Source organism: Numenius arquata, chromosome 1, assembly GCF_964106895.1.
Source record: "Numenius arquata chromosome 1, bNumArq3.hap1.1, whole genome shotgun sequence".
Taxonomy (NCBI): domain Eukaryota; kingdom Metazoa; phylum Chordata; class Aves; order Charadriiformes; family Scolopacidae; genus Numenius; species Numenius arquata.
In genome coordinates, this window is record NC_133576.1 from 36,885,693 (window position 1) to 36,908,792 (window position 23,100).

Below are 23,100 nucleotides of genomic sequence, written 5' to 3' on the forward strand. Positions count from 1 at the left end.
TTGACCAATAATCAAGAACTAAATGCATGACCAGTAAGATACTGCCTTAGTTGAACTCAGCAACTTCCACTCAGTACTTAAAACTTTTCTCAGATGGTTGGATCTGCAAGTTATTTTTTAGCTGGGGGATTTCCAAAATGTCTACATCAGATAATGTAAATACTTACCACATAAATTAAATATCCAAACCCAGGAAGGATTTGCTAAATCTCATTGTCAATAGCTGCTTCCATATAGAATAGTCTCCAAACGTAAACTAAGATAATTCAGGGAAAACATTTACAACAATATGATGATGCCACTGCATGAGTTATACAGGATTTGTCTTCTAACTATTCATAATAATTTAATTTCTAGTTTAAGAACATTGGCAAGCTTACTCTCCTATTTTTCAGCTGGAGCAGTGTATCAATAGAAGTAAGATGCTGTATTTTAGCTTTTGATAGTAATTTCTCATCACAGAAATATTTCCCTTTTTCTACATTAATAGTTTGCATACCGACTTCATCCTGGATCTCCTCTGCCACAGCAGGCACATTGTAGAGGAAGGAGAGAGACTGGTTCATGCGTTCATATATCACACGTAGATGTGTCATAACCTATGGAAATTAAAGCATTTTAAGGAGGGAAATACTACTGCTATTTTGACGTTATCACAAATTTTACAGATTATACAGAGCAAGACAGTTTTCACTTGTGTTTGGTATAAGATTTCAGTACTCTCTACGCACTGAAACTGTCAAATCTATTGCAAAATTCACCTCTCCTATAGCTGCTACAAAAATAGTGTTCTAGATGCTCTTCCACAGCAACTACCTGAAATACCATAGGAATGCAGTAATTTAAGGTAGAGTGTTACATTTGCTGTGGGGCAGAGCATGTACACAAGCAGCTATTGTGGCAGAAATCCACAGCTTCATTTACCCTTTAATAACATTTACATTTGCCCATACCCGTCAGTTTTGATATAACATACAAGCCGAGTGAGGCGCAATGACTGTTGCATCAAAGTGTTCCAGCTGGGGCTTTTTTTCTTTTTTTTTTTAATCTTTATTGCAAAAAGAAACATCTCTTTGAAAAAAGCGCCAACGTTCTTGGAAAAAACACTTGCAAATGTTTTCAGCTGAAATAAAAAATATTTCCACCCAGAAGCTGTGTCACAGCATCCGAGGATATATGTTCCCCCAGGGTACTCTCCACAAGTATGACCTCTCTGAAAGGGAAATTGAGGTGCATCTTGGAAGACTGACAGGGCAATTAGCCCTAAAGAGGAAAATGGCTTGCAGAGAGCAATTTCAATGAAGAAAAATGGCATGATTTCTTCAAATTGAAATACAGTATTTATGCCTTTGAAAAAAATATTTTGTTTTCCATTTTCCACTGAAAAAAATTCCCCATTAGATCCTCGAGCCTACATTCCCTCAACCTTCTGACCAATTTAAGAAGCAAAGCTACTGTAGAAATACTCATTCCTGTGATCATATACTAAGCAACACACTGTACTTCTTGTATCTAAACATCAGTTTCCATTCTTCACCTGTACTGCCACACAATCTGTAGTCTGCAAGATTTCACTGCTTTTTGTTATTAAATACTCCAGTGTTTTAGAAACTAAAAACTCATGTTAGATGCAAAAGCACATGCTTTAATGATAAAGACAAGGGAAAGACAACCGTCACTGTAGCAGACTGCTATAAGTGTGCACTTCTAACTCCAGCAATTTCAATACAGCATGATCTCATTGTACAAGTCTGGCTGGAACAGATGTTTGAGAAGTCTAATAAGCAAAGTGTGCCATTCAGGGAGGTGGACGGTTTTGATTTGGCTTTTAGTGATGCCACTCAGTTCAAAAACCGTGGCTGGAACAGAGCTTCCCGCTGCATCCTGCAGAGGGAACAGCAGCAGATTCTGCAGATTACAGCACACTTTTTTTACAGTTTATCCATTGTGCCTACAATTTTAATTGCTGTTTTGAAAGCAAGCTACATCTTTTTCTTTTTTATTTTTTTTTTCTATCTCACCATCTCTCCATGATTTATGAAGGCAACATAAAAGCTATTCCAAAACATGCATGTTGAGGACTGCAGTAACACACAACAGTTAAAATGCCACGAACTACAGTGCCTATTTTAAAAGAACATGTAAAACTTGAGTGCATCACAGTAATTACATTTATAGACACCACAAGTACCTCTGCAATGACTACAGAAAGGTTGGTTGAAGTCAGATGGCTATGCCACTTTGGGTTCTGCCACTTCAGCTAAGGGAAGCATAACGTGTGTGGTTGCTAAATCTATTACTGACATTTTCCCAGAGGTATTATTTACCAAAGCACTAATAAAGGCTCTGGGCATTAAAGCTATGGAGGAATCCTCAGGAAATGCCCACGACTGACTCGCTGTCTGGATAGACCGAAACGTGTTTTGAAGTTTGTTTCAGAAGACAAATTATACCCTTCCTACTCCTTTGTCACTTTGCCTTAATCTTTTGCTGGAAAGCAGATTATTTTTCATTGCACCTAAAGCTGTCCACAGAAGGGAATTAGGTATTTTTTTAAAAAAATAGGTTGACAGAAACTTCACAATGGTTACAAACTAACACAACCCCCTTAACCCTCAGAGGAGATTACCTGAGATCTGATTTGGGCAGCTTTCTTTGGGTCTACCATGCGGACATGTTCGAAGTGTTTGAGAGTATGTTGTCTGTCTTTCTGCTCAGCACGTACATACTTCTTCAACATGTTGAATACGTGACGAGGCTACAGGGAAGAAATAGAGAGAAAAAAAAATCAGTTTAGTTTAGAACAACACGTTTTAGTTGCTTGCCCTGGAGATGCATCCCAAACAAAAAGCCCTTGGCCAGCTGGAGCCTGCAGCTACCTTCTGAAGGGAGGTCTCACTACTACAAGGAACATCCTACTCACTCAATCATTCAGCAGGACACACCATTGAATAGTAGTTGTAGGTAGTAGGTAACAGTCCGTGGGGAGGGTCTTCAGATTTCCTCCCTGACCATAAGGGGAAGTTTGGCTGTTGCATTTCCTTGTCTAACTGCTACACTATTATAGCCCCAACAAGACAGCAAGTGACATCGTAGTATGCTAATGTACACCCAACATCAATGTCCTTTGGGCTTTGCTTCCACTCTCTACATCAGACTCTACTACTCCTCTCCCTCAGCTCAGGAAGCCCCCATGATCCAAGCTCAGAGTTTTGCAACCTCTACCACCACCAGGCAAATCCTTCCCAGAAGATCCCTTGAAACCTGGACTCCATCGGAAGCATTTCAAAGATTCCCCATATACACTCTACTATGCTGAATACTCAACCTGTATCAACATCTGTCAACTACTGTTAAACTTTAGCAACAAAAAAGATTTTAATTGGTAAGTTGTTATCAACAGTAGACTAAATGCATACATTCAGATTCAAATCAGAAGGTAACCTGCCCAACAGCTGCACAGAAGACCATGTGAAAGAACTACTCTATCTAAGCCAAGAAATAATCACGAGACCCGACCACAAAATTAAAAAATAAATAAATTAAGAATTAAGAATTCAAGATGTCTGTGTCCTGTCACTACTGCTATGCAACCAGGGAGAAAGAAAGAGGAAAGGAACCACTGAGCTGAGGTACAGAAAGTACACATCCAGAATATACAACTGACTGAAAAGCCATAAGAAAAAAAGGATCACCTACGTGGTTCTTCTGAAGGTACTCAGCTTGGGTGCTAGACTCTGTAAAAATCTTAGCATATGTATACATTGCAGGTGATTTTAATTAGTGAAAACAATTAAATAATTGAAAACAGTGAAATAGTGAAAACAAAAAATAATTAAAAATTAATTATTAATATTAAAAAATATATGCCTTAAGACATATAATCAAATAAGAACAAAAGAAAGGTCTGTAGCTGAAGGGAACATGAAAATATACACAGACTAATGGTAGAGCAGTGAAGACTAAGAAATGTGTATTTCTATGTACTTTCCTACACTGTACAATAATACAGTGCCAAAACAGGAAAGCGTTCTCTAGCATTCAGATAAGACATTCATTTCTAACTCAGTGTTTATGACGGATTCTGGAAATCCACCCCCTGCTTCCCTCCAGCTCTGCTTATGCTGTTGTGCTTATCCATCCCACCTGAAGCTGCCGAGCAGAGAAAAGCATGAAGCTGATGCAGGTGAGAAGAAAGAGAAAGGTGACCTTACTGTGCAGCAGATTAAAGAATGAGCAGAAGTGGTGAACAGCTGGTCTGGGCACTGGCAGGGATGCAGGGAAGAGGGTGGGGAAGTGACAAAATAAGCATCAGAGGCTCCGTGCACAGCTTTTCGAAGCAGGAAGAACCATGGGCGAAGTTGAAGCTTTAAGAGTTAGATTCACGGACAAATATAGAGCCTAAACTAATTTAACATTTACACAAGTGATGAATACTAAGCTACGAAGCCCAAAGATTTAAGAATCTCTTCAGCTTAAGAGAAGCAACAGATTTAAAAATGTCTGAGGAAAGTAAACCAAATGTTTTGTGAAGATTTGTAGGATAGAATGAGAGAGATGTGAAGCCATTCCCTGCCAAGGGATTAAACTCAGTGCCCCATGACTGAAAATTTATTCATGAAGCAAATAACCTCAAGCCCCAAAAGCCAAGCACCCGGGGATCAAGTTGCAAGAAACTGTGGACAAATGTTGTGAGGATTACTTACTTTCCAACATTATGGCAAAACAAACTGAAATGCCAACTGTAAAGCTTTGTAGGAACAAAGGCTAGAAGACTAGAAAGCTTAACAACAAGCAAATTTTGAAGACAGAAAATGTTGTTACCTTTCCTGACACCTCAACTTTCCTTGTCCCCAAGACACATCAAGATAGCAGGTTCAGACAAATTAGATTTCTTCACGAGATGTTCCAATTTAAGTGTCATGTCTAACACCAGAAGGGTATATTTTTTTTGTTTTCCCTCAGTATGTTTGCATTCACTGCAATATGTCAATGAAACCTCTACATTAAGAGTCACAGGCAGATTTGTTAATAGGATAACAATCTTGAAAACACCTCTCAAATATCACTAACAGTGGTAGTCACTTGGGTAAACTGGCCCACCTTTAGTGCCTTTTATAACCTGCAAAACATTCCCAGTACCTGAAGGGGGCCTACAGGAGAGATGGGGAGGGACCCTTTATCAGGGAATGTAGTGATAGGACGAGGGATAATGGTTTTAAATTGAAAGAGGGGAGATTTAGATTAGATACCAGAAAGAAATTCTTTACTGTGAGGGTGGTGAGGCACTGGAACAGGTTGCCCAGGGAAGTTGTGGATGCCCCATCCCTGGAAGTGTTCAAGACCAGGCTGGATGGGGCTTTGAGCAACCTGGTCTAGTGGGAGGTGTCCGGGCCCATAGCAGGGGGGTTGGAACTAGATGATATTCCCTTCCAACTCTAATCATTCTATGATTCTATGAAAATGCCCCAAACTTACCACTATAAAGGAGAAATGTATATGCATGCCTCTAGCGTGTCTGGCCAAGAAACTTTCCTGTGATGGCAGCACAAACCCATAATTCAAGTATAGGACAATGCAGAAAGAATTAAATGCAAATTATTTCCTTACAGCGGCAGCAACTTTCCTTTTTCTCAAGAAAAAAACAAAAACAAATAAACAAACACTAGAAACTCGCTGTATGTAGGTAGACATAACTGCCTGAAGTCCCAGTCACGGTGGATCAGGTCAGACCTCCAACCTTCCTAATGACTTTGCAATGCTACTGCCTCATAGCTTCAGGGCCATGGCTGATGGCTTAAACTGCCAGAGCTGGTGACAGACAATGACAGCTCTCCACTGGGCTTTGCATACCTGAGTGTGCCATAAATGAGGACCAAGTTTTATAGCTGAATGTAACTTTAATAGCAAAAAACCCCTACCATATTAATTGAACATTTTCTCCTCAATGCCTAGAACTGTGGACCTGCTGCTTGCAGAGTTTTAACAAATTTCCGAATCAAAAGTACCTCTCATCCCAAGTCACACCTCCACAATGTATTACACACACGTTTTCCTTTAAATGTCATTAAGGAGTGAAATGGTTCTGCTTAAAAATCCCACCCATACAATCACTTTTTGCAGAAATACTTTCAGCAGGGTTTGCCCCCAAATCTAGTTCACCGAGCAGTGGTTATGAAATGTGATGGTAGAGCAGAGGGGTCACAACGAACGGTCAAGCATAGAGGTGAAGGGAGGCTCCACAGGCTGAGGAGATGCTATCAGACCCTGTGTCTGAAGCTATTATATCCATGGCTGCCTGTAACTTTGACCCTGGGCAGGAACGTTCAGATTAAATAAATGAAAGTGGTGCTATATGAGCTAAATTAAGTTCCTGAGGTCTGAACTCTTACACTGTCTATGGCAGAAGAACAAATGGCTGACACATTCTAGGGCCAGCTTGGCACCTCTCGCTCTTCATAAATAATGTACCAACTACCAAAATTCATTAAAAAATTCTGGATTTAGCACTTGAAATTCTGCTTCATATTTTGCCAGGGAAAACTCAATGTCTTCACATCTGTTTTCATCTAATAAAAACCATCTTGCAGAATAACTAACTTGTATTAGCCACCAGGGGCTACCTAAGCCTCATAAAATAATTCCACTATTTTCAATTGTCTGTCCTTGTTTTGTTGGCTTGGTTTTCAGCCTTCCTCTGAAAGCGACCAGGATACTCCCTATATGACTTCTGTTATTCCCATGTTTTCAGTCACACTGGCTGACGCTGCTGGTGATTGTCATTCATCCAGTGACAAGAAGGGCCAGCGACTTCCTAAGGAACAGAATCCAGCACCAAATCCAGAATGCATATTGTTTCACGAGTCCTCAGTCTCATGGCACACACTCACTAAATGCAGAAAAAAAGACAGAATGCATCTAATAAGGTGCACGGTGGGCAATGCAGGGTGAAGCAGTGTGAGCGCTGCTGTTACATGCTGCTTCCAACTATTTCAAGCACACACTGTCACCCTGTTTGCTCCCATCCCATTTACCATTTGCCCTGGTTTGAAAGTTTAACTTGGTAGTCCTAACAGCTGGTTAACAGCTTTCCAATGATACAAAGACACGAGCCCAAGTGAAGTAGAAACTGCTGATGGCTCCTTGGCCACCTGGTAGTGAGCTCCAACCCGACTGACTCTCTAATCCCGTGCCTTTACTTCAGGTTGCATCAGCGTCGAGATAAGTTACTCCCATAAAGGAATCATATATGAGATCTAAAATGACTGAAAACCAGTTTCTAGTAAATGAAATACATATAAATACATGTGTATAATACATACACATAAATATGAGTACATATGCATGCAGACGCCTCCACCACAAACTCTACGTTGTTCCTAGTTTACTATTTCAGATTTTAAGGGAGTGATGCAACAGTGCAATTTCATTGAGCTTGGAAAATGGAAACATCAAATTTAGTTCGGATTGCTGCAAATATAACTTAACACTCTCCCCATGGAAATCCAAAATACTTACTACAAAGAAACAACACAAAAATCATATTAAAGCACTTCTGTGTATTTTTAAATACAACTTCCCAGCTCTGTGCCACAGAACTTGCATGGGAAATTCTGAACTGGCTTGTCATTTTGATCAAACTTCTCTGTAAATCAGAAAGGAAAGTTTCACAATGCTGTATTGTGCTATTTAATCTTGCCTTTAGAGAAAAATCAATCACCAGTCCTTTCTGATTACTGCTCTTGAAATGTGCAACAATTGCTCCTTTTCATTCACTTATTAGGAATACCTTGTATACCATATTAGATATATATTTTATCTGCTATGTTATTAACTTGCGGGGCATAGTAGTTCATTTTAGGAACATTCAGGAAAGCCTGGCTAGGATGAATGCAAGACTTTTCACTGATGGGTGAGACACAACTAAACATCCAGATACCTTTCATGTAGAATTCAAGATGCCTTCTCATAATTTCTGTTAATTTTTAGGAAAACGTTATCCTACATAGCACAAATACATGGCTATAATGGTACTCAAAACCTCCCTTTGCCTATGTTCCCAAGGCTTTTCCTGGAGCAGAATAAAATGAAAACAGTATTTGATTCAATCTCATTATTTGTTTTTCAGGATTTGAACTTACTCTGACAAATTAAGACAAATTTTCCTTCTGCTCACTCTTTTAAAACTTAGCATTTTAGATATAATGAACCTGCCATGATTTTGCAGAGCTTAATACCCATCTGGAATTGCCTCTTCTGTCTTTAGTTCACTCGTACAAAAAAACCCCTACTGGCAAGCCTAGGTGTATGACTATACCATATGCTCAAGCCCACAGACTGGGGAAAAAGCTAGACAGTCTGGTTTTCTTCACGTAAAAGCCTCAGAAGCTTCTCGAAAACGGAGCTAGGTGACCGCATTTCTCAAAAGTCTGACCTGGATTAAAAGCAGACCTGAAATCCATGCTGTGTATGTCACAAAATCCTACCAAATTAAGTGTATGTGAGAAATTCCACAGCTGTAAGTTTATGGGTTTAGAGGAGCAGAGCTAAAGGGTGGAGTATCAGAGCTGGACTGCTCTTTCCTACTGCACAGGAGGATTTTTATCACTAGATCAGCAGGAACGCTTTGGCTTGCTTCCAACTGCATATTTCCACAGCAACCTCATTGGACTCAGGCAAAGGCCTCGAGCTTCCCAAACGCAGAGGCATCAAGAAAGGGCCCCTCTGCAGATCTGTCTTCCATGTCCAAATAGTCAAACTCGACTAGTTTCAGCCCACACTGTGCTTGTTCTCTCTGACCAGACACTGTTCCCATAGCACAAAAGATATCAGAGCAAATTCTGAGGGCAACAAGAAAAAAAAATATAGCAAAAAACTTCAAATGGATTAAGGTACATGTAAGGGTTGATCCTAATAATCCTGCTGTTTGGCAGTAATTGGCAACAAAACAGTGCCAAATTAGAAGAGAAGCATTTAAAATGGATTTTAATCATTATATGCTCACTTTACCCTAACACAAAGTAAGGAGGTTGATGGATTGCCTTTCAAAGTTCTACTGTATGTTTCCTTGCTCTGAAACCCTTTATTTCACCACTAGGAGCTGGATTTCTTTTCTGCTTCTCTCTGCACCCTGCTATTGGCTTCCCACAGAGAATGTGCATCTCTTACCAACGAACATTAACCAGTGGAGACGTAAATCCAGCAAAATTTGACATGCATGTGAAAGAGGGAATACAAACAAATTACAGAATCAACCTGCTCACAGAGAATGATGGATTTGAATTCCTCTATTTAACTTGCAAAATGAAGGGGAAAATTTCCAACTGTTTTAAAAACTAGAGGCATATTGGTTCCAGCTGCCACTAAGCCTCCTTTTCTGTAGCGAGGCCATCAAGTAGGATGAAACAATAGAGTATATTGACACTGGATCCTGAACAGCTGCACCACATTTTCAAAGGCAACAAAATATAGCAGCACAACTAAGCTGCATCAGGAATCAGGATCAAATTTTAAGTTTCTGGGCAGTCTGCATGACAGTGCTTCTGAGTACAAATATTTGGTTTTGCTCAAATGTGTTTTCTAGAAGACCTTGAAGCTATCCAATTTCATCTCTATATGCTCCTGGCTCCCCCGCTACCCAGACTGGTACCCTGAAGCACTCCTCCGACATTGGCATTGGGCGATTATCTGCAAAACACCTGAAAAAAGCCTGCAGTTAAAACTTTTGGTCCTCTACAGAAGCTATTCATACAGGATTCCCAGAATTTTGTAGTTTTAGGAAGAATGGCACTGAAAACCTCTGATTTTCTAGGCATGTATAAGAACATAGGGACTACACCACTGACCCAGATCAAAGGTTTACCTATACCCGTATAGTGCTATCCTACAAGGAGAGCCTCCTCCAAAGGAACAAGAAAATGATACTTCTCCTCACACAGCCTTCCAGCTCTCCCCTGTCCACAGAGCAAAGACCTTCCAAGCCAGAGGAAGTTTCTCTTCAGCTCCCTTGAAGAGGCTACCTGTTGAACACAAGTGCCACATAATCTGTGCATACACAGAAAATAGGAGTTCCCAGGGGATGGGGATTTTGTCATGGAGAACCGTGCACCACATTCATGATCAGTGTGATGGCACCAGGAGTGCCAGCTTCACTGTGTTCCTGTGATAACTGATCTGCAGGCAAAGACTGGTCATGGATTTCTAGACATCCAAACGCAAAATGAAATCCTGCTGCTTCAAGTGGACTGCCAGAAGCCAAAAAAATCTTGGGAAATGTTCAAATTCAAGTCCAAGGCAATATGTTGAAGTGATTAAACAGCACATGGAAAATACTTTTTGGACACACACACACATCTATATACATTATATATACACACCAGACTTACAGTAACGCTCCTAGCTGTGTGTACTTCAATAAAAAAGCCTAACATTTTTCAATTTAAGACCAAATTCTGTCCTTACAGCTTCAGAGAAAGAGACTCCATCCCTTTCAATATTCAGAATCTACTTTTGTGGTAAACATACTAACAGCAAACCATGTAATTTGAAGCAGGCTGTGGAAGAGGATTCTTAAAAATATTTTTGGAAAACTCCAAAAAACCCTCCCTTTTGGAAGATTACTTAACGAGTCACCAGTAAGGTTATGACTTACTCTCCCAAAGACAACACAATTGCATCAAATGTACTTCTAGTTTACTAGGGAACCACCAGAGAGAAATATAGCTAGGGTATCAGAGTTGAATTTTCCATTAATCCCATTTTCTCTTTGGCTAGGCAGCCAAAGTTCGGATTCACAGTGTATTCAGTTTTCTGGCTCCATATCCTGCAAAGCAGTTAGCAGACTGGATTCGTTCATTGGGCCATTCAGCTATCATCAATCACTCATAAGGTTTCACCCTCTGCCCCACAATAAAACCAGACAAAACCTCCTGCTGAATTCAAGGTCAGTTTTTTTTCATGTGCTTTGGCACACTTCTGACCAGCAGTTCAAAGGTACATGCCTGAACTGTCAGTAACTACAGAGCACACAACCAAAAAATGCTGAGGCAGGGACAGTACCATTAACAAGACCGGCAAAAGAACTTTAAAGACCTGAGTTTTTAAACTGTTCACTTCCGTTAGTTTTGAGATGAGTCCTTGTTTGGTAGCACCTTCAGCTAATGTTACCTCCGTGCTTGCTGCCTGCTCCTTTAAGAACAATTAGCTTTTGTAGGGACAAAGGGATGACATATAGGATGCACCTCAGTCTTTTAACAGTGCCTTCAAAACTTCCTTATACTGGAGTCATGTATCAAACGCTGTCCATCAACGCAGCCTTTCAGGCCGGATCCTCTCACACTGACACAGTAACCGTATTATTAATTTATATGTCCTGGAAGCTGACCACAAGCAACCCAAGCATAAAATGATGGTTTTCCTGGTCCCAAAGTTGGTGTTAACATTTTTACCCCTTAGTGTTCTGCAGATGAAGTTCACTTTTTTTTCCCCCCAGTGGAAATGTCATCTGCATTCCACAAATATGAAAACATTTTCACAGCTCTAGAGACCATTCTGCTGATACGTGTGGTCCCCATTTCCACCTTCCACAACCTCAGATACCTCCAGAACCAACCTGTCAACCTCATCCACACCCAACTTCAAATCAAATAATTTTTCTGGATTACATTTGTATGAGGCTCAACTTAATAGCAACAGCTGACTGGCTGAAGCCAAACATGAAATCATGATTTAGATGAAATACCCAAAACCACACTGTAAACACAACCTGCAGCCCTCATCTCACTCTCAGTTCCCAGCCAGACTCCAGTTTCCTAAAGGAAGTTGCATCCCAGCCTGTAACTCGCTAATCTGTCTGCTAATGAGACACTTGAGTCTAAGCCCTTCACTCCGCTCACAACAGTCAGAGGTTACAATAGGCATCTCACACTGGGACCAAACAACGTCCTCTACCAATTTAATACAGACTAGCTTCATTTTCCACAAATTACTATGTTGCAAAACACAGATTAACTCCTCATACAACTATTCTGAAGTCTCCCCATGCCACTTCCACCCAAGTAAAATATTTTTCTTTTACTTCACACACAGTAAAAAAAAAAAAAAAAAAAAAAAAAAAAAACAGAAAAACAAAAAAAGAGTAGTTTTGCACCATGGGGTGGAGAAAAAAGTTTGATGATGATAAAGAACTAAGACAATGATCACTTTTTCATGCTCACTGAATATGCAGGTTTCTCTGCAGAAGGAAATTCATTTAAAACATGTAATTCTACCAGGTTAACTGTATTGCAGTAATTCCCCCTGTGAGGCCAAATTCAGGATCTAATGGCTACATCTTACACTGTTGACCCAAAAGTCTTTTGGTAACATAATGTTATTTCCAGCTAGGAAGTGTTCAAGAGGCGAGTGGGATATAAAACAATTGACTGTTTTCCCACAGTGTTCGTGCAGATTCTCTTCTTCTGGAGGTCATAGACCTGTTATTTTGGTATTGAATAGAAACATCACAAATATGGTGGACTCATTAAAAATTCCATTCAATCCACATGCTGAACTTAGTGTTTACACCCAGCAATAGCCATCACATCCAACACAGAGAAATTTGAACTGCCATCCAACAATCCTCACAAGATCCTTCACCAAACTTTTCAACAGTTCAACAAGCAAAACAGAAAATCACAACTACCCTCATCCTTGAGTTCCATCTTGACATGATGTAGCATCCTACCATGCATCACTTGGACGGATGCTTCATCATTCTTCTGCCGAATCTGTGAACCGCCACCATTTCTGACAGCCAAATCACTACCATGTTATTTGCTTAATATCTTTATATATGTATCTGTCTATAGGTATGTTCAGGGGCGTGTGTGCTTGTGCCTACATTTATGTACACAGAAAGCCTAAACTTTTAACTTTCACACTGGCTGACTGCTGTAGTAGCTCTTGCATGGGGAACACACGCTCACTGCTCCATAGCTGAACCGTACCTGGGCACACCTCCTTTTTCCCCAGGACGACTACAGTGATTTTGACACAGCGGACAGAGCTTGTGGTACTGCACTTACCCTAGGCGGGACAGTCTGCAGGGCTGTGATATAGTTCTCCAGAGCAATGCGGCGACGGTCATTCAGCATGGCTTCCACCCGTGCCATATGAGTCTCCACCAGCTGTTGTCTTTCATTCGCTGCTTCTTGTTCCAGTGATTCCACTTTCTCCTGGAAATGCTGAAAAAACCATCCATCACAACAGGAACAGCTGACATCAGCAGAGACCAGCAGATGTGAACACCCTCAACTGCAAATCACCAAAGGCTCTTCCCATGTCAGCCTAGCCTGGCTACAAGGAACTCTGCACTGAACACACCTTTTACTGATTTCAGTGGGAACTGCTGATGCCCTGCATTCCTGAACACCTGGCGATATTTTCTTAAACTAATCAAATATCCCTGACATGTTCCAACACAACCACCAGTGAATCCTTCATTTGCCCCCTGAGACACTGGTTCAGCGCTAGAGAATTGTGCCTAGGGGAGGGTGGAGTTTGGCAAGCGTACGCTCCCTGCCAGCATGAGGGCTTTCCAAGTATCAGCATGACTTCACGAACAAAACTACACGGGGAGTTGGGGGGGGAAACACTCCAACCTGAACAGAGCCACTATAATTATGAACTGGCCACCAGCAAGAAAAATCGAGTCCAAACTTATTCCAATAAAGGAAAAGATTGGGTAAAATGCACAGAGAGCAAAGCTATGAGATCTAATATGCGATGAAATCTGGTTCTGAATGTTACCTTTTTATAGTTTTGCATTGAAATCATTCTAGCACTACTGAATAATACCTGACATAGCCACAGTGGGATTCAAGGAGTTTCTGGCTTGTAAGAATTTTTGAATTATAGTATAATTTTGGATAAAATAATTTTTGGCTGAGGGTTTCTTTCAGATAAAACTGATGGTGATTCCTTCCTTAAATCACATTTTCCATCTCTGCTTTGAGCTTAGGCCCTGCAGATTACATTAGTTTATCATGTCCTAAATTTTGAAAGGGGCCTGTGGGAACTGAGTTTTCAGTTCTCACTGAAGGCAAATCTAAATTCAAGCGAAATTCTACCCCTCCACACAATCACGCGCAATGTTCTGCACTGCTGTTCCAGGGACTGGCTGCAAAGTACAGAGACACCCAGCAGCCACCAACAGCTGGAAACGAAAACAGCAACAGCAAGAGCAGAGAATTATATTAAATCCCCACAGAAGTAGGTTTTAAAGTTGTATCATACCCAGCGCCCCTTGTATTTTAACTTCATCCCCAGTTGGTAAGGTTGTGGTTGTGTTTTCCTTTACCTGGATAACGGCTTTCTTGTCGGCCTTTGGCAAGTTCTTTGCTTGGCGTTCTGCCTCTTCCCACTCTCTCATGACCTAGCGAACAAAACAAGCAGCATGACTTTCGCATTTTCCCCTCTTGTCTCAGGGCTTAGCAACAGACAAGCACTGCAGCTCCGACAGTCATCCTTTTATATTCCTCTCCTCCTTTTATCCTTATTAAAAAAGCAGTTGCAACATTTAACGAAGGTAGGAACCTGTTATTAAATTATACAAAGACGGTACTTCTGTGTCTGAACATTGTGTCAAGCTCTCACAACTCCACTGTGAAGCAACACGGCCGTTAACCAGCCCTCAAGCGAGGGAAGTGGAGGTCTCTGTGGGTGAACACACCAACTCCTTTTCACCTCAGACAGAAACAAAACTGCTTCTATCTACTGTATGCCCTTGGTCAAAATGAGTGAATTTAAACTCATTTTAAGTGAGACTTTTTTTGGTACCTCAAAAATTTTTAGGTTTATTTGGACTACATCGCTGGCCTTTGAGTAGCACAGATCAAGAAATACATGCAATTTGCGCTAGCCTGTCCAGAAATAGGTGTCCAACACATCAAGAACTGAACATGTTTATATTATATTTATGTCTCAAGTACAATGCTGACAGAAAAATTATGTAGGACGACTTTCAGTACCATTCCTTCCAGCAACGTCAGAGGCCACCTCCTCCTGTAACACAGGGCAGTATTTAAATAGTCAGGGAAAGAGCTCCTCTTAACTTGCTTTCCATGACATCTGAAGCCTTCTCGCAGTTTTACTTCGGGACTTCACTCATTTCACACTTAGATAGCAATCTCCTCAAATAACACATTTTATGCAGGAACAATTGTTCTCACCGAATGTAGTACACCCAAGTAACTTGTTTATTTGCAGGATTAGCACAATGTCAGAAGAAGACAGAAGAAACCTAGAAGCAATCACTCAAAATGTGCATTTCCTTTCCTTCCTTTCTCACCAAAAAACACGCTTTCATACCATTTAATAGAAATAGTCAGACACTCCTTCTAAAGAGGAATTTCAAAAAGCTCGGAATCTGCATGCATGACTGAAATTTTACCAAGACCAATACCAAAGGCCAGACAAATTACACCTGTTGTATCTCACATCTGCAAGTTGAGCCTCCACCACTCAGCTCCTGTCTCAGGCTCCCCAGTTTTTCCACATGCTGGACGTGGCCAATCAGGCTTCTTGATAGACAGCCTAGAGAGCACTGGTGGTGCCCCAGGGTATCTGGCTGAGCCTGTGCCTTTAAAAAAACCCAAACAAACCAAACATGGGCTCAACGGAGACTTTTACAAGTCCTAGTCCTTGAAACGTAATCCCTTCTCAGTCCTATATAGGGTTTAGACCCTAACGATAAACCAGCATGCAGACATCTGCACTCAAGACTGACTGAACATATGGGATTTTGTTGTCAAGTTTTCATCTCCCTTTTGACCCAAAGCCTGGGCATCTATTTCAAGATGGCAATAAATCAGTCATAGTAAAAAACGATTAACTCACTATCAGTGAATTTATTCATCTTTAAGAGATTCTGGCCTCAATAGCAGCCCAAGAGAGTGGAGACACATATTTTAGGAAATCATAGAATAGTTTGGGTTGGAAGGGACCTTAAATAACATCTAGTTCTAACCCCCCTGCCATGGGCAGGGATACCTTCCACCAGACCAGGCTACTCAAAGCCCCATTCAAACTGGCCTTGAACACTTCCAGGGATAGGGCACCCACAACTTCACTGGGCAACTTGTTTCAGCGTCTCGCCACCCTCACAGTGAAGATTTTCTTCCTAATATCTAATCAAAATCTCCCCTCCTTCAGTTTAAAACCATTACCCCTCGTCCTATCACTACACTCCCTGATGAAGAGTCCCTCCCCATCTTTCCTATAGGCCCCCTCAGGTACTGGAAAGCTGCTATAAGGTCTCCCTGAGGCCTTCTCTTCCCAACTCTCTCAGCCTGTCTTCATAGGAGAGGTGCTCCAGCCCTGTGATCATCTTCATGGCTCTCCTCTGGACTTTCTCCAACAGGTCCACGTCCTTGTTATGCTGGGGACCCCAGAGCTGGACACAGTACTCCAGAACGGGGTCTCACAAAAGAAGAGTAGAGGGGCAGAATCACCTCTGTTGACCTGCTGGCCACACTTCTTTTGATGCAGCCCAGGATGCAGTTGGCTTTCTGGACTGCAAGCACACGTTGCCAGGTCGTGTTAAGCCCAACACTCCCCAGTCCTTCTCCTCAGGGCTGCTCTCAATCCATTCTCTGCCCAGGCTGTATTAGTGCTTGGCATTGCCCCAACCCATGTGCAGGACCTTGCACTTGACTCTGTTGAACTTCATGAGGTTCACACAGGTCCACCTCTCAAGCCTGTCCAGTTCCCTCTGGATGGCATCTCTTCCCTCCAGCGTGTCAACTGCACCACACAGCTTGGCGTCGTCGGCAAACTTGTGCTCTATCCCACTGTCCATGTCCCCAGCAAAGATACTAAAACAGCATCAGCCCAATACTGACCCCTGAGAAACACCACTCGTCACTGGTTGCCACTTGGACATTGAGCTGTTGACTGCAAGAACTGCACTACAACCTACATGAACTGGCAGCCTACAAGTACCTCTTTAATTTACACTATCTTCTCATCAGACAAATACGCAGACATGCAAATTCCAGCCAAGCTCTAGGGAGGTAGGAAACCCAAATTTACAAGGAGACATGAAAATTCATCTGCAAGGGGTTGTAGTAAGCAACCGATGACAGAGAACATGATGCACAGCGCACCGAAGTTACAGGTCACCCCACCACCAGTTACTTTCCCAGTACTTGGGCACAAGAGACGGATGAACCAACACCACAATTTAGAGCACCATGATGTGTTCTGGAAAAAACAAAACCTTATTAATGCTCATAGTGCTGCTGTGTATTACGTGCACATTAGGTATTCATCTCTTAATTGTACACTTAGGCTATATGATTGTGGTGGCCGAGAAAACTTAATTCTTGTATACAGGCAGTACCTTTCTAGAGACCTGAAATGTGACTGATGCCAGGATGCGAACATTACAGAAGACCGTGAAATTATGGGGTTAATTTAAGTCATAAACTACAACGATGTGCTCAATCTTGAGCATTGGTCTAGGTTAGCAACTTTATGATTTTGTTCTCCCTCCTCTCCCTTTATGTTTTTAAATCACATCTCTGACATCTGCTTAACACTCTTTTTTTTCACTGTGAACGGGCAGTTGATGGTTTTTCAGAACAGTTCCTTTGCCATCTCTATCCCCCAAACTAACCCTCTGCTAATCCATATGATGAAAACAAGTCTTGTGGGTAATGTGATAAGGAGACCTTTGGCTAGACCAGGTCTCTCTGCCTGTTTTATTTCTCTAAGACTTTTAAGGCACGAAAGGCAGGATAATAAACTGACAGCCTACACAACCAGTTGGGAGGGATGTAGATTATAAGCTTCAGAGTCCAGCGCTGGTGCAATGAAAGTGAATGGCTTGTGATAAAAAACTGGATGACATGGCTGTTTGCAGAAACAATGCCCAATGTAAAGACCGCAGAAGCTGTGCTTTGAGTGCCAATTTTTGCAATTGAGAAGATTTCAATGGTTGAAAGCATCTCTGTGTGTATGCTGACCAACTGAAGATACAGCTGCCCTTCAGCTATCTATGGGCAGTCATGCTACCACCCACAGAAAACTTCTGCTCTCACCGGTCGTTGCTTTAGAGGATGATGAGTGACTAAGAAATATGACATAGCACTCTGCAGGAAACCAAAGAGCAAGAAGAGAAAAAAAAAATTCCCTAGCTACACATGGGCAGAAAAAGACTTAACTTGGCCTCTATGCACTTATAAACCTATTCTCCTTCATTGAAAGCATAGACCTATCAAAGCCACACAGATTTATGGCTCTTCAAGGCTTGGCAGCTTTGTCAGGGAAAATGAAACCTCTGGTTGAGATTTCAGAAGCAAACCATTTCAAAGTCAAACTTCTTCAGAACTTAGGACTTAGTGCCTAGCAGACTCCTTTTGAAATTGGGCTGGACAGGACAGCAAGAGGAAGAAAGGAAGCATGGAAAGTGTAATTCATTATTAAGAGAGATGCTAAACACAAAAATCTCATTATATTCAGAACAGTAAAATTTACTCCCACTTTTTACACTGGAGCACAGAAGCATATCTGCAAGAGAAGAATTATGACAGAAATTTTGGGGTTACAGCATTCAGACCAACAGAGGTGCTTGCCTGAAGGTTTGCTTAGTTAGAAGGTCAAAGTCATTCCAATAAGATGCCTACCTTTCTCAAGGGCTTTTGTTCCATACTTAAGCCTTGACCCTTTTTCTGGTAATAACATCATTAAACCTCTCCAAAAAGCCCTGACTGAGGGGGGTACTCCTACTAAACTGACAGTCAGTTTTAGGGAAGGAAAGTGCACTCCCACATGCAACTGTAGAGATGGTGGGATCTAGGGAATATAGGGACTTAACACCTTTGTTGGGGACATGGACATGTTGGGGACAGTGGGATTGAGCACATCCTTAGCAAGTTTGCAGATGACACCAAGCTGAATGGTGTGGCTGATACTCTAGAGGGAAGGGATACCATCCAGAGGGACCCTGACAGGCTTGAGAGGTGGGCCTGTGCAAACCTCACAACCTTTAAAGGTCGCTTCCAACCCAAATCATTCTATGAGTCTGTGGTGCCACTTGCACTAAAAATCAGCTGAAGACCTCTTTGGGATGTTGGAACTATTGGCATGCAATGATGAAAGAAAAAAGAAAAAAAAAAATAATCTTGAACCTAACACCAGCCCTGTTCAGGCTGGCTGAGGACTGCAGTATTTTCAGATGCTTGCTTTAGAAATGAACTTCCAAGAAGCAAGACTATTCTAGGAGACAAGGTATCATTAAGTTCCTACCATAAACACTATACACACTACGATTCCTAAAATACTGTAAACAGCCAGGGAAAGAGTAAATTTAAGACATAAGGATGTCACAAGATGTTTGAGGAAAGAAATGTATAAATAAACTGCTCCCTTGAGTAAGGTTCAATATCTGGTTCCACCAGGCTATTTAGCAGCAACTGTTTAAGTGAAGGAGCTGTACAGGAGTTAACAAACTGGAAAGAGGAAAAGGAGAATTGTACCAAAGCAGGAGACAAGAACTACAGCAACCTGCAATCAGTTAGCATAATCTTGCCCTGTTATGTATCAGAGAATAGCAAACATCTAAAGGTTACACATGCATTTCTGAATGGCTATCCTGTTTGTATGGAAACGTAGCTTTGCTGTTATTTGCAGCTGCATTAATAATGCTTGGGAAAAGCTTAAAATTGTATGCTAATGTAATTCTCTTCACAGCATTGCCTAGGAATGTTTATAAGCCTTGTTGTTCCAGATGCCATGCAAGATGTGAAGGCAGACAAACTTCGATGGTCTGTAGTCTAAAGGGATGGACACACTTAACAGCAGAATGAATTAAAACAGTTTGAACCAGAGGTGCATCAGGTCATCGTGCGAAAAAGAAAAAGCACAGAGTCCCCTAATAAGAGAGCCTTAGGAGCTGTGAACTACGAACAAGCACAACCATCAAGAGAAGCTGGGTCTCTGCCTATGTGAATATCTTTATGCAAGAGAAAAATGAAACATGAGTGGTAAGAATTTAATAGTAAACAAAGGGAAACCTCAGAAAGAAGATATACAGAATATTTGCATTCACCCTGATGACGTTTTCATTAAAATATTTAATTTCAATGTAATTTTTTAATGATGAACTTCCCTACTCCTTAGATGATTATGTTTTATACGTGAACTAGAATGCGTATGAATTTTTTATTAGTTAATTGGCTGCTGCAAAGTATGTATCAAATCAAGTACTGTTTTACAACTATCTGCTTTATTAAATACAGGAAATATCTGTTTTTAGTGAACCAGCTGATTTATCTCAGATTATGACATCTATCAAGATTAAGGAATGACTTGATCATGTTCTGAAACCACTGACCATTTCCCCTCTTTTTAAAAGAAGAAAAATGGGCATTTCTGCTCCTATATAAGCCCCCATTTCTCAGCTTTGAAAGAACTGGACTTGAAGATATCATTTCACTGAATTTCACTGAATTTTTTTAGAGTTGGAAGGGACCATATAGATCATCTAGTCCAACTCCCCTGCTGAAGCAGGATTGCTTAGAGAATGAGGTAAATTAGAGAATTTGGGTAAATTAAAATGAATAATCATGCTCGGTGCTGCTGAAGGACTTGGCTAGTGACTCTCATTCACTCACTTTTCTTTTTTTTTTTAAGAGAAAAACAATGACAGCAAAAGCTTACTAAGCTAATTTATTTAGCATTGTTTTTAACAACTAACAGCTTCAAATTAATTTTTAGTTAAATGTATATTAAGAATCTACCCGATTTTAAAGAAAATGTAAAAAATAAATAAATTGCCAAGAAAGCAGACCAGTGGTTTGTGAAACAGACATATCACAGTTCACGTAGGGAAAAAAAAAAACACAGCATGGTATACTAACTGGCTTTTCTACCTTTCTGTAAGATCTTATATTTTTTGAACATTTGAACTATTAGTTGGGAGACACTAGCTCAATGCTGTACAAGACATTACTCATAGAATGGAAAACTGATTTTCAAAAACTTAAGTAAGTCAACTCTCTTTTGAAAGCTCTGTAGGGGTTCTGTGTACTTCAAGACATACGTACCTTAAGCTGTGATTTCATAAGCAGCTTAAGCAAATTAAAGATCAAAGATCCTTCTTTCTTGATGTTACTACCGTGCTGCTGTTTCCCAGGTCTGATTTAGTTTGCTGAACTGGCCAGAGTTGGTTATTTTACTTTTTTTTTTTTTTTTTTTTTTTTTTTTTAAGAATGACATTGCAGTGAGATGAGGGAGCTGACCTGCCTCACCCCACAGCTGTACACTCATTAGCGCTGACAGAAAGGATGGCTGGGAATGTACTAACGAGGGCAGAGCACAGGCAGCACCAGTGTGATCTTCAGTCAGACCCTTGAACCACAGCCTTCATTTATGAGGTTGCCCCAAATGCACATGGTAAAATGTGCAGTGCATTTAGCCAGAAGTTTTCTGATGCTACGGCTCAGTGTTTTTCCCAGTTAATTTTGCTGGCCTCAAGCACTGACACCGCACGGTCTCTCTGTATAACATTTTCTGGGTGCCTGTGCATTCGATTAGCTCTCTTCCACAAACCATGAGCTTCACAGAAAATAGAAAATACACAGTTCACCCAAATACTGCCATTAATTACTCAGCTTAACCTTGACACTGCATATAGGATTTTGGAGACAAACCTGAAGCCGCGGTGAGAATCTGAGGACTGTTCCAGGGAGACCTGCCTTTCCTACTGATTGTCCTTCGCTTTCAGGACACCTCTCCCTACAGTGTTTGTTTAACGGGGCTGCTTCAAGAAAGGGGAGGTAATAACGGGGTGACAACTGCCCGGCTGGGGCAGGACCTCTCTCCTCTTACGGGCATGCTGCATGCACCACCTTCTTTATTCTCCCCATTCCCAGCTCGTCCTTCCCAAACTGAGTCCAACAGGCATGCAGAGGTTTGGTCACGAAGAGGACTGGGATGAGCCGCTCTCCTCCCTCCCGAATCACCCCGCGGCTTCAGGCAGCTCCCAGCCGGGGGCTGCACGCACCCACGCTCAGCAACACTCGCACCTCGGCCACTGGTTGTTTTAACGAAGTTGTTAAATCTTCCAGAGGAAAAGAAATTACAACACTTCAAAAAGCATTAAATCGGGACTATTTTCTCTATTTAAGGAGGAGACGGGTTGTTTGTGCTACACCACCTCCCAAGCAGCAGCAGATGGGGAGCACGTATCTTCCTATCCATTAAGTGTCATATTCTCGGCATGTGGTTTGCACCCATCAGATGACTGCTTCAGGTAAGAGGCCCTGCCCCATTTATTAGAAAAGTGACAGGCATAGCTACAGTGCCAGCTTATTCTATGAGCTGAATTTCAGGCTTACTCAAACATTTCAGCACAGAGCTAAAGGCTAATGTGTCAACAATACACAGAAACATTGACAATGCAACAGTTCCAACGAAAAATTGTAGTGAAATAGCTACACTGATATATGCAGTGCATCTGAATTATACTACATTAATTTTTGTGGTTATTTCATCCTAAAAAAAAATACGCACCACGGGCTTTCCTTTAAACCTTTTATATTTTTTACTTTGTTATTATTAGATCAGAACTGAGACAATTTTTTGGCAATTGGCATTGCTATTATAAACCCTATTTCTGAGAGAGTGGATACCTCATGTCTTACTGTTCAATAGGATTAAAAACAGTGTACGGTTTCAGGCTACACAAATCTTTTTGATTAAAAGATAGAAAAAGGTCGATTCAATTGGATTTTTGTTCAGTTCAAAAGCACTAATTTTTGCTCTTTTCTTCGGTTTTAGATGCGTTTCAAGTTACCTTGGGGCTCAAGACCATCAGATAAACATATGCGATCTTACGTTACCCCAGGGCACAGCCATGTATGCGTACACACAGGGAACAAAGCTAATATCTCCCTCAGCTGCTGCAAAGAAAAGACAGCTAATACACTGGTCAAGTTCTTTACTTAAAAACAAGAATAACCTCACAAACCAAACATTCTTCCACAAAGATGAGATCAATTTTTTTTACAGACTTTTTTTTCCGCTTTTTACACAAGTAACTGTAGTGACTCATGCTTG

General features: G+C 41.1%; 1 protein-coding gene across 1 annotated transcript in view; it reads right to left on the reverse strand.

Annotated features, from left to right (window-relative positions):
* Nucleotides 1-23,100, reverse strand: part of APP (amyloid beta precursor protein) — a 227,096-nt gene that overhangs the window by 50,287 nt on the left and 153,709 nt on the right. Inside the window, exons 9-12 of the mRNA XM_074147738.1 lie at nucleotides 14,339-14,413; nucleotides 13,065-13,223; nucleotides 2,630-2,758; nucleotides 500-599 (exon numbers count right to left, since the gene is read on the reverse strand). Coding sequence (XP_074003839.1) covers nucleotides 500-599; nucleotides 2,630-2,758; nucleotides 13,065-13,223; nucleotides 14,339-14,413 — 463 coding nt within the window. The remainder of the gene's footprint in view (nucleotides 1-499; nucleotides 600-2,629; nucleotides 2,759-13,064; nucleotides 13,224-14,338; nucleotides 14,414-23,100) is intronic.